This window comes from Ovis aries, chromosome 2 (genome assembly GCF_016772045.2).
Source record: "Ovis aries strain OAR_USU_Benz2616 breed Rambouillet chromosome 2, ARS-UI_Ramb_v3.0, whole genome shotgun sequence".
Lineage (NCBI taxonomy): Eukaryota > Metazoa > Chordata > Mammalia > Artiodactyla > Bovidae > Ovis > Ovis aries.
The window spans coordinates 123,510,495-123,522,270 of NC_056055.1; the positions used below are offsets into that span (position 1 = coordinate 123,510,495).

Consider the following 11,776-nt stretch of genomic DNA (forward strand, 5'->3'; position numbering starts at 1 on the left):
GAGTTTGCTCAAACTTAAGTCCATTGAGGTGGTGATGCTATCCAACCTTCTTATCCTTTGTTCCCCTGCCCCTTCTCCTCCTGCACTCAATATTTCACAACATCAAGGTCTTTTCCAGTGAGTCAGTTCTTCACATCAAGTGGCCAAAGTATTGGAGCTTCAGCTTCAGCATCAGTCCTTCCAATGAGTATTCAAGATTGACTCTGTTTAGGATTGACAAGTTTAATCTCCTTGTAGTCCAAGGGACTCTCAAGAGTCTTCTTCAGTACAGTTTAAAGCAGCAATTCTTTGGTGCTCAGCCTTCTTTATAGTCTAGCTCTCATATCCATACACGACTACTGTAAGAAACATAACTTTGATTATACGGACCTGTCGGCAAAGTGATGTCTCAGTTTTTTTACTGCTTTGTCTAGGTTTGTCATAGCTTGTCTTCCAAGGAGCAAGCATCTTTTAATTTCATGGTTGAAATCACCATCTGCAGTATCTTTGGAACCCAAGAAAAGAATATCTGTCACTGCTTTCAATTTTGTCCCTTCTATTTTCCATGAATTGAGGAACCAGATGCCATGATCTTAGTTTTTTTAATGCTGAGTTCCAAGCCAGCTTTTTCACTCTCCTCTTTAGTTCCTCTTCACTTTCTGTTATTAGAGTTGTATCATCTGCATATGTGAGTGAAAGTCACTCAGTCGTGTCTGACTCTTTGCGACCCCATGGATTGCAGAGTCTGTGGACTTCTCTAGGCTAGAATATTGGAGTGGGTAGCCTTTCCCTTCTCCAGGGGATCTTCCTGACCCAAAAATCGAACCGGGGTCTCCTGCATTTCAGGCAGATTCTTTACCAACTGAGCTATCAGGTTGTTGATATTTCTCTGGGCAGCTTGTGATTCATCCAGCCTGACATTTCACATGATGTACTCTGTACATAAGTTAAATAAGCAAGGTGACAATATACAGCCTTGCCATACTCCTTTCCCAGTTTTGAACCAGTCTGTTTTTCCATGTCTGGTTCTAACAGTTGCATCTTGGCCTGCATATAGGTTTTTTAGGAGACAGGTAGGTGATCTGGTATTCCCCTCTCTTTAAGAATTGTCCACAGTTTATTGTGATCCACATAGTCAAAGGCTTTAGCGTAGCCAGTGAAGCAGAAGATGTTTTTCTGGAACTCCCTTGCTTTCTCCACGATCCAGCAAATGTTGACAATTTGATCTCTGGTTCCTCTGCCTTTTCTAAGCCCACTTTGTACTTCTGGAAGTTCTCGACTCACATACTGCTGAAGCCTAGCTTGAAGGATTTTGAGCATTATCTTGCTAGCATGTGAAATGAGCACAATTGTATGTTAGTTTGAACATTCTTTGGCATTGCCTTTATTTGGATTAGCAGGAAAACATATTTTGCAGTTTTCCAGTCCTGTGGCCACTGCTGAGTTTTCCAAATTTGTTAACATATTGAGTGCAGCATTTTAATAGTATCATTTTTTGAGATTTTAAATAGCTCAGGTGGAATTCCTTCACCTCCACTAGCTTTGTTTGTAATAATGTTTCCTAAGTCCCACTTGACTTCACACTCCAGGATGTCTGGCTCTAGGTGAGTAACCACACCATCATGGTTATCTGGGTCATTAAGTCTTATTTGTACAGTTCTTCTGTGTATTCTTGCTGCCTCTTCTTCTTCTTCTTTTTTTTTTTTTTAGTTTTTTATTTTTTAAATTTTAAAATCTTTAATTCTTACATGCGTTCCCAAACTGTTTCTGTTAGGTCTTTACTGTTTCTGCCCTTTATTGTGTCCATTCATGAATGAAATATTTCCTTGAAATCTCCAATTTCCTTGAAGGGAGCTCTAGTATTTCATGGATGGCATCATGGATCACAGTCTTGTCATTGTGAAGGGGTTTGTATAAATCAATGAACATAACAGCCAGGCAATGTAGGGCCATCTAAGATGGACAGGTCACAATGGAGAGTTCAGACAAAATGTGGTCCACTGGAGAAGGGAATGACAAACCACTTCAGTATTCTTGCTTTAGAACACCATGAACAGTAGATTGTAATACACTGTAATAACCAATTGTTAGATTTAACCTTGTGTCAGAGGTTAAATACAGCCATTCAGTTCAGTTTAGTTGCTCAGTTGTGTCTGACTTTTTGTTATCCCATGGACTGCAGCACGCCAGGCTTCCCTGCCCATCACTAACTCTTGGAGCTTGCTCAAACTCATATCCATTGAGTCAGTGATGCTGCCCAACCATCTTATCCTTTGTCATCCCTTTCTCCTCCTGCCTTCAATCTTTCCCAGCATAAGGGTGTTTTCAAATGAGTCAGTTCTTCACATCAGGTGGCAAAGTAACTAAGGCCTCAGACTTATCATCAGTCCTTCCAATGAATATTCAGAGTTGATTTCCTTTAGGATTTACTGATTTGATGTCTTCACAGTCCAAGGGACTCTCAAGAGTCTTCTCCAACACCACAGTTCAAAAGCATCAATTCTTCAGCATTCAGCTTTCTTTATGGTTCAGCTCTCATATTCACTATATATACACACATCACTTGCTAGTTAGTTACTACATTTTACTATTATTTATGCTTTTGAGTCCACATTTACTGTATCTTTAGGGTAGAAATCAGAGAAGACAATGGCACCACACTCCAGTACTCTTGCATGGAAAATCCCATGGATGGAGGAGCCTGGTGGGCTGCAGTCCATGGGGTTGCTAAGAGTTGGACACGACTCAGTGACTTCACTTTCATTTTTCACTTTCATGCACTGGAGAAGGAAATGGCAACCCACTCCAGTGTTCTTGCCTGGAGAATCCCAGGGACGGGGGAGCCTGGTGGGCTGTCATCTGTGGGGTCGCACAGAGTCGGACACAAGTGAAGCAACTTAGCAGCAGCAGCAGCAGCAGCAGCAGGGTAGAAATACTATGTAATCTATTACTACTTATCTCCAATAATACTTTCTACTTCATGTTCAGTGATATTACTTTAGTAGCTTGAAATTATTCTGCATGGGCTATGTGTACCATGAATACTGAGAAATGCTATAAATTATACTTATTTGATTAGGAGAACTAATTGTTAAATATTTACCAGCACATCATTGTATCAAGCTATATAATCATTTCGACAGAAAAAAAAATAGTAGCTAAACAGAAAAATAGACCAAAAAAGCAAAAAAACAGCAATTTAGACACACACACCACACAAAAGTAGTATAAAAAGCTAATGTGATAGAGATTGTTGACATATCTAATTTCAGTTCTCCTTCTTCCTCAGTAACAAAGCTTAAATTTTGTTTTGGGTGGTTTCTTAGTCTGTTAGCATTGCTATTAAAAAAACGTACAGACTGGATAACATAACCAAAAAAAATTTGTTTCCTTCAATTTTGAAGGCTGAAAGACTGAGATGAGGGTGGCAGTATGGTTGGGTGAGGTCCCTCTTCAGGGTTGCAGACTTCTCATTATTTTCTCATGTGGTAGAAGCGTTGAGATGTCTTTTTTGTGGGGACTCTTTTGTAAAGCATAATCTTATTCATCAAAACTGGCTTAAAACTCAACATTCAGAAAACAAAGATCATGGCATCCAGTCCCATCACTTCATGGCAAGTAGATGGGGAAACAATGGAAACACTGACAGACTTTATTTTCTTGGGCTCCAAAATCACTGCAGATTGTGACTGCAGCCATGAAATCAAAAGACGCTTGCTCCTTGGAAGAAAAACAATGATCAACCTAGGCAGCGTATTAAAAAGCAGAGAAATTACATTGCCGACAAAGGTCCCTCTAGTCAAAGCTATGGTTTTTATAGTAGTCATGTATGGATGTGAGAGGTGGACCATAAAGAAAGCTGAGAGCCAAAGAATTGATGCTTTTGAACTGTGGTTTTGGAGAAGACTCTTGAGAGTCCCTTGGACTACAAGGAGATCAAGCCAGTCAACCCTAAAGGAAATCAACCCTGAATATTCATTGGAAGGACTGATGCTAAAGCTGAAGCTCCAATACTTTGGCCACCTGATGCAAAAAACTGACTCTTTGGAAAAGACCCTGATGCTGGGAAAGATTGAAAGCAGGAGGAGAGGGGGATGACAGAGGTTGAGATGGTTGAAAGGCATCACTGACTCAATGAAGATGAGTTTGAGCAAGCTTCTGGAGTTGGTGATTGACAGGGAAGCCTGGTGTGCTACATTCCATGGAGTTGTAGAGTCGGACACAACTGAGTGACTGAACTGAACTATACTGAACTGAACTAAATTTCATTCATGAGGGCTCAAGTTTCAGGACCCCTCACTTGCTAATACTATCACATTTTGGGGTTAAGATTTCAACAAATGAATTTTGGAGGAACACAAAGATTCAGACAATCACATTCTGCCTTTTGCTGTTCAGTCATGTCTGACTCTTTGTGACCCAATGGATGACCAGGCTCCTCTGGGATTCTCCAGGCAAGAGTACTGGAATGGGTTGCCATGCCCTTCTTCAGAGTTTCTTCCTGACCCAGGGATCAAACCCATGTCTCATGTCTCCTGTGCTGGCAGGGGGGTTCTTTACCACTAGCACCTCCTGGGGAGTGCACTTGGCCTGCCCCCACCTCCGGCCAAATTTATTTCATTGTTGAATACAAATACATTAATTCCACCCCAGCAGCTCCAAAAGTCTTAACTTGTTCAAGCATCAACTTAAAAATCTAAAGTCCAAAGTCTCATCTAAATATCGCCTAATTAGTTAGGGGTGGGAATCAAAGTATTATTCATTCTGAGACAAATTTCCCTCTAACTATGAATCTGTGAAATTCAACAAGCTATGTGCTTTCAAAATACAATAGTGGAATAGGTATAGGACAAACATTCCAATTGCCAAAGAGAGATATATGATGGAAGGATAGGGTGATACTATTGAAATGTGAAACAAGATTCTTGTTCACTGAGCTGAAAATTGAACTTTACAAACTCACAAACACTCACAAGCAAAGTTTATTTTAGGGGACAGAGATACAAAGTTTTCAGCATATGCACTGAGAGGGGTGAAGTACCTGAAAAGGCAGGAATAGTGGCAGTTTATATCTTTATTAGAATCGATCTGTTTGTGTTTTGGCTGGCTCAGGGCCAGATGTATGTAATTTCTGACCAATCAGTTTAAATGTCGCAATGTCCAATTTGTCATTTTTATGGCTTTCTTGGATTTCCCCAGTCTCTCAGTTTCCCCAGACTTTGCATCGCCATCCCTCAACCCTTTCTCAAGACCCCAGACCACAATTTAGGGACCAAATGTATGTTTAAGAGTTAATGGCCCACCTCAAGTTTTTCTCCTTGATAAGCTGGACTGCAATTAACGATTGTCTTGTCCTGGGTTTGAATGTTTTATTACCCTCCAGACCAGGCATTCCTCTGAATGCCTAGAAACAGGAGCAACAAGTATAGCTTTAGGCTAATGGAGCAAAATGTTTTTGTGAAAGAATAAGTTGAAATCAGAAAAATAACCAAGGCCCTAGCCCTACACTGACTACCTAACAATTTCTACCTCACTAATAGGTCCCAAGTGAAGTTACTCAGTCATGTCCGACTCTTTGCAACCCCATGGACTGTAGCCTACCAGGCTCTTCCATCCATGGGATTCTCCAGGCAAGAGTGCTGGAGTGGGTTGCCATTTCCTTCTCCAGGAGATCTTCCCAACCCAGGGATCAAACCCCAGTCTCCCGCATTGCAGGCAGATGCTTTACCATCTGAGCCATCAGGGAAGACTCAAAGCAAATTCCAAACCCAGCAAGACAAACAACATTAAATCCTGAGGCTTGAGAGTAAATCTTTAATCTGATGCTCTGCCCTCTGGGCAGAGGCCCTGCCTTTCAGACCTACTGGGATGGGGATTCTGCCTCTGGACCACAGTGCATTCCAGCTCCCATGGCTTTGCTGGGCACAGACCATCATGCAGCATATTGCCTGGTCTGGAAAGAGGCCAGTGGCTCAACCAGTCTGTGATTGTGGGGGAAGACTCACCCACATGACTTTCCGTGCACTAGTCTAGCCCCCATGGCTTGGGTGGTACCACCCCTGCAGACTTGGCCAGAGGTCTTCTGGCCTGTTGAAACCCATTTAACAGTGACCCCTACTTTTGAAACTAAGGTGGCAGCTCTGATGATTTCTGAATCACCTTTGGAATCCTTTTTCAAGAGAAGAGTATTGCATGTTAGTAGGAGAATAACTCTGTGATCCCTTCTCGTAAAATATAGGAAATCTAACAACTTTCCAAATTCCTTTCTGTCTCCTTCTTCAGTTCTGATTGTCTGTTTTCCTGTTGGGATGACTGATTAAATCTGTGGTTCATACCTATACTAATCCCCTTATCAAAGGATCGCTTGGTCACATCCATAGTGTTTCCTTCAGAACATGCTTTCTAAAATTTTTTGCAAAATGATGGGATAGGAATTTTCTAAATTTAAAATTCCTGCTTCCCCTTTGATTAACAGTTACCTCTTTAAGTCATTTCTATTCTCACATTTTACTATAAGTATTCAAGAGAAGTCAATCTTTACTTGGATCACTTTGCTTAGAAATAGTTTCAGCCAAATATCCAATTTCACTGCTCACAAGTTCTCTTGCTGCTGCTGCTGCTGCTAGGTCACTTCAGTCGTGTCCGACTCTGTGCGAGCCCGTAGATGGCAGCCCACCAGGCTCCCCCGTCCCTGGGATTCTCCAGGCAAGAGCACTGGAGTGGGTTGGCATTCCCTTCTCCAATGCATGAAAGTGAAAAGTGAAAGTGAAGTCGCTCAGTTGTGTCTAACTCTTAGCGACCCCATGGACTGCAGCCCACCAGGCTCCTCCATCCATGGGATTTTCCAGGCAAGAGCACTGGAGTGGGTTGCAATTGCTTTCTCCGTCCATGAAACACTAGGACTTGACAAAATTCAGCCAAGTTCTTCAACAGTTTGTAATAAAAATCACCTTTCCTGTAGTTTCCAATAACACATTCCTCATTTCCATCTGAGACTTCATCAGAAAGGCCTTTCTTGTGCATATTTCTACCAACGTTCTGTTCACAATCAGTGAGACATTCTCCAAGGAGTCTGATGAGGCTCTCTCTGCAGGTGTCCTCTTCTGCTGAGTCCTCCTGTGAATTGTCTTTAATGGTTTGTTCATGTTAAAATAGGTATTTTGTTACATACAAATCAAAACTCTCCCAGCTTTGCCCATTGTCTAGTTCCGAAACTACATCTACATTTTCAAGAATTTTTTACAACAGCATCTCTGCTGCTAGGTACCAATTTTTGTCTTAGTCTGTTTAGGCAAGCACAACAAAATATCACAGACTGAGTAGCTGATTAATAGCAAGAATATACTGCTCACAATTCTGGAGACTGGAAATCTGACATCAGGCAGTGATGAACCCAGGTGAATGTTTTTCCCAGGCTTCCTGTCAATTAAGATCCAGACCAGGGATTGAACCCTCCTCACCTGCTGCTCCTGCATTGCAGGTGAATTCTTTACCACTGAGTCACAGGGGAAGCTAAATCATATTATAGTTCTTACCAATTAGATATAAGCAGAAATGCTTGGCATTTGGGGGAAGATTCACATTAGGTGTCACACATACTTTTATCTCTTTATGTGAAAGAGAAACAATGCATAATGCTATCTATTTCCTGATTGTTATGGCTAAGAAATCAATGTCTAAATTCCTCATTTGTTTATTTAACTGTGCTTGGAGTTCTCTGTTATATGCTGACTATAACTAATGTACACACGTCAAGAAATAGTGAAATTCAACTGAATTGCTTGGAGACCTGGCAAGTAAAGAGAAAATAATCTTGGGAAAATTAAAAAAAAACAAAATCAGAATGTATTTTATTGTTTATTAGTATGCATAAAAGGAGTATTGTCATAATTCTTTTATGTTTTTTAAGAAATTTAAATTGGCTAAAACTCTCTATATCTGGATAGATAGATATTATATATTTTTAATGAAGAAGTCATTTTATACTGTCCAATAATATAAACTAATGAAGAGAAAGAGAGAGAGAGAGATCTGAAAGATATTTAGAGAAAAAAATATAAACTATTAATGATGGTTATCCTTTGTGAGTGATTTTAATACAGACTTTTACTAAGAACAATATAGTAGGTCGGAATTGTTGGAATTTGTTCTTCTATTAATTTACATTCAAGGAAAACAGGGAAGAATATTAAAGTTCAGTGAAATGGCATCGTTACTGCAAAGATTAAGAAATAATGCACTTACAGTAATTTAGGACTTTAAGGCACTCACTCAGTCATATACTCCCAGTGTTCATGTTATGAATGCTGCTCTGTGGGAGACAGAAGTTCTTACTTTGCTCCTGAGGGTGATAAGGTTATATTGTTTGCAAAATTGGCACTCAAAGTGACAGGTAATTCCTGGTGGCTCATATAACACAAGAGATGGCTTTAATCCCTAGTGTCCTTATTGTGCTTCAAAGTCAACATGCCAAATACCAAGCTCATCTTTGTTCAGTAAATATTTTATTTATTATCTCAATTAGATTTTAAGTTCCTTATAGTCATGCCACTGAGCATAAAATATATAACAAATGAACAGATCGAGTTTTTGTTTGTTTATTTTGCTTATAATACCTGTTGTTTCTCCCTTTCCCCATACAATTAAAGTATTACTGCTTATTGGTGAGAATTTGGGAAAATGTATTTAAAATTTTAAAGAATATCAAAAGAATATCATCTTAAAAAGCTATGATCTTGGAAAAGGCAGCGGTGGCGGCAGCGACGACGGCGGCTCCGGAGGCAGCAGTCCCGGTCCTGGCTTCGCCCCCAGCCGCACCATGGTGACGCTCGCTGAGCTGCTGGTGCTCCTGGCCGCCCTCCTGGCCACGGCCTCGGGCTACTTCGTCAGCACTGACGCGCATGCAGAGGAGTGCTTCTTCGAGCGGGTCACCTCGGGCACCAAGATGGGCCTCATCCTCGAGGTGGCAGAGGGCGGCTTCCTGGACATCGACGTGGAGATTACAGGACCTGATAATAAAGGAATTTATAAAGGAGACCGGGAGTCCAGCGGGAAATACACGTTTGCTGCTCACATGGATGGAACATATAAGTTTTGTTTTAGCAATAGGATGTCTACCATGACTCCAAAGATAGTGATGTTCACCATTGATATCGGGGAAGCCCCCAAAGGACAAGACATGGAAACAGAAGCTCACCAGAACAAGCTAGAAGAAATGATTAATGAGCTTGCAGTGGTGATGACGGCTGTGAAGCATGAACAGGAATACATGGAAGTTCGAGAGAGAATACACAGAGCAATCAATGACAACACAAACAGCAGAGTGGTCCTTTGGTCCTTCTTTGAAGCTCTTGTTCTAGTTGCCATGACATTGGGACAGATCTACTACCTGAAGAGATTCTTCGAAGTCCGGAGGGTTGTTTAAAAACCTTTTCCCCATAATCCCAAATTCATAATTCACTGTTTACCAAACATCTTGGTCATAATAATGTCATTAGTTTCTATGTTTTTATTTTCTGAACTGTATCTTCACAGCTTAGGTTTCTTTGTGATTAATAGATATTGGGGGAAAACACTTTTTTTAGGAAAGCTATAGTGAAAATTTGACATTTGATTGGCATAAATTCATATTTGAATTCTGCCTCCATTATACAGGCCCTCCCAAAACTCAAACACTATAAGCCGAATATAGGTGTAGAGTCCTTAGTTTTCTTTCTTTTTATTTTCATTATAAAATACAGTTTGTTCAGGATAGTACTTTACTAAAATGACTCTATTCTTGGGATCCCTTATCCTGCAGTTCAAGTCATTAGAAAGATTCATTTTGTTGAGAAACAACAATCTGAATCTTGACATTTTCTATCCAGCTTGGTGGTAGAGCTCTATGACTAGAGTATGTGACCAGGTTGGTACTTTTAAACTTTGTCTATCTTGTTTTTGCTTTAAAGATAAGACTTAAACCAACAACCTTTACCCACCCCTCCAAAGTTTCACTTTGAACCTTAGAACTCAATCACCTCCACTTAGAATTGTTGACACAAGCAGCTCATAACCATTTTTTGGTTTCTGCCTAACCTTGTAAGAAGTCTGTTAATGCCAGTTCTCTGGGTGTTTCAGCAGACAGTAGTTCTTTTTTTTCTAGGCTGGCATGTAGGAGGCATGCATTCATGTCATTGGAAAAATCTGGATTTCCGATGCCAAAGGGTTAAAGCCTCTTGGATTTCTTTGCAGTGATATACAGCCACTATTTTATTTTTGATCAGTGGCATTTTGGCCACTGTTTAATTAGGGTACTGAACATCACTGTCAGTACTAGGGTTTTTGTTTTTCTTGGGTCTTTCTTTTTTGGCACATGTGAATTTTGTTTTGTATAGAACGAAACAACTTTCTTTTGGTCTCTGATGATGGGTTTAAAAATCAAGGAGCATCTGGTTTTATTGTGGGGATGATCCAGGATTATGTTGCGACTGATATATATTGGTTACTTGTACATTTTTTTTTTTTTTGGATCTTTGCAAGGGGAAAACTACAAGTAAAGAGTTTTGTATAAGTAAATTTGTTACAGGTTTTCATGTTCAGGGTAAACCATTTTTCAGCCTTGGGTGAAAATACTTGCAACAGTTTAAGGTGACTGAGTTTTACCTTAGGACAACTGTTGCATGCCAATTTGTGTGCGTGTGTGTGTGCAAACACTTCAAAATTGAGTTAAAAGATGTAAATTTAAAATTGGTTGTATATCTGATCTGCCCCACATTCAGTAAATAAACAGTTCTTTTTAAAAACAAAAAGAAAAACAAACAAACAAACAAAAAAGCTATGATCTTCTTAACCAGAAATGAAATGAACATTGTGTCTATTTTTTCACCTTAGAAAGTTTTAAAAATTTGGTTGTAATTATATTTCACCTGATTTTTTGCCAATTAACATTACTTTGGAATGCTATATAAAATTTTTATAACCATAATTTTAATGTTTACGTACTATTGCCTTAAAACAATGTGATGTAATATGAATAACCATTGCTTTTTCAATTATTTACCCTGTTAAATAAGACTAGAGTCATTTTTTGTTTATTTGGTTGAGTGTGCATGTCTGATTGTTTTCCCAGGTAAGTTAGTTTTAATGTTATAATTGCTTTAAATCTAAGAAACTATGCATTTCAAGGGTACTATTCAATAACAAATTATTGTTATTTGTAAAGAAAAGGTTTTGCTATTTTAATAGGTTAATTGTGCTTATTATTATTTTAATTTGAATAATTTGCACTTTAATGTTAAGAAACACCTTTTTTTTTTTCCTTTGACCTGGCTTCACAGGTGGTGCTAGTGATAAAGAAACTAGCTGCCAATGTAGAAGACTTAAGAGACATGGGTTGGATCTCTGGGTCCAGAAGATCCCCTGGAGGAGGGCCTGGCAACCCACTCCAGTATTCTTGCCTGGAGAATCCCATGGACAGAGGAGGCTGGTGGGCTGCAATCCATAGGGTCGCACAGATTTGGACACAACTGAAGCAATCAGTGTAACATGCAAGCACGTAGGCACCTCACTCCTGGGTTCAAATCTTAGTACCTTTGTATTAAGGTAAATGGTGACTGTAACAGTTGTCTAATTTCCATAGTCATAATCTTCATCATGGTATCAAAAGTTTGAGAACCCAATCCCTGAATTATATTTACTACTTTTTTTTTTCCATTATAAGCTAATATAATCACAATCTCTACAGAACATTTTGTAAATGAGTTTGCTCAAGATCAGTGTTAAATTCTCCACCCCCGCTTTTAAGCAGCTAAGATGGAAC

The 11,776-nt window shown here is 39.6% G+C and overlaps 1 protein-coding gene across 1 annotated transcript; it reads left to right on the top strand.

Moving 5' to 3' along the window:
* The first annotated feature begins 8,716 nt into the window (after window positions 1–8,716).
* Window positions 8,717–10,120, top strand: LOC101122056 (transmembrane emp24 domain-containing protein 2). The gene has a single exon (XM_027964737.3). The coding sequence runs from the start codon at window positions 8,798–8,800 to the stop codon at window positions 9,401–9,403; it is 606 nt and encodes a 201-aa protein (XP_027820538.1). The 5' UTR covers window positions 8,717–8,797; the 3' UTR covers window positions 9,404–10,120.
* The last annotated feature ends 1,656 nt before the right edge of the window (window positions 10,121–11,776 follow it).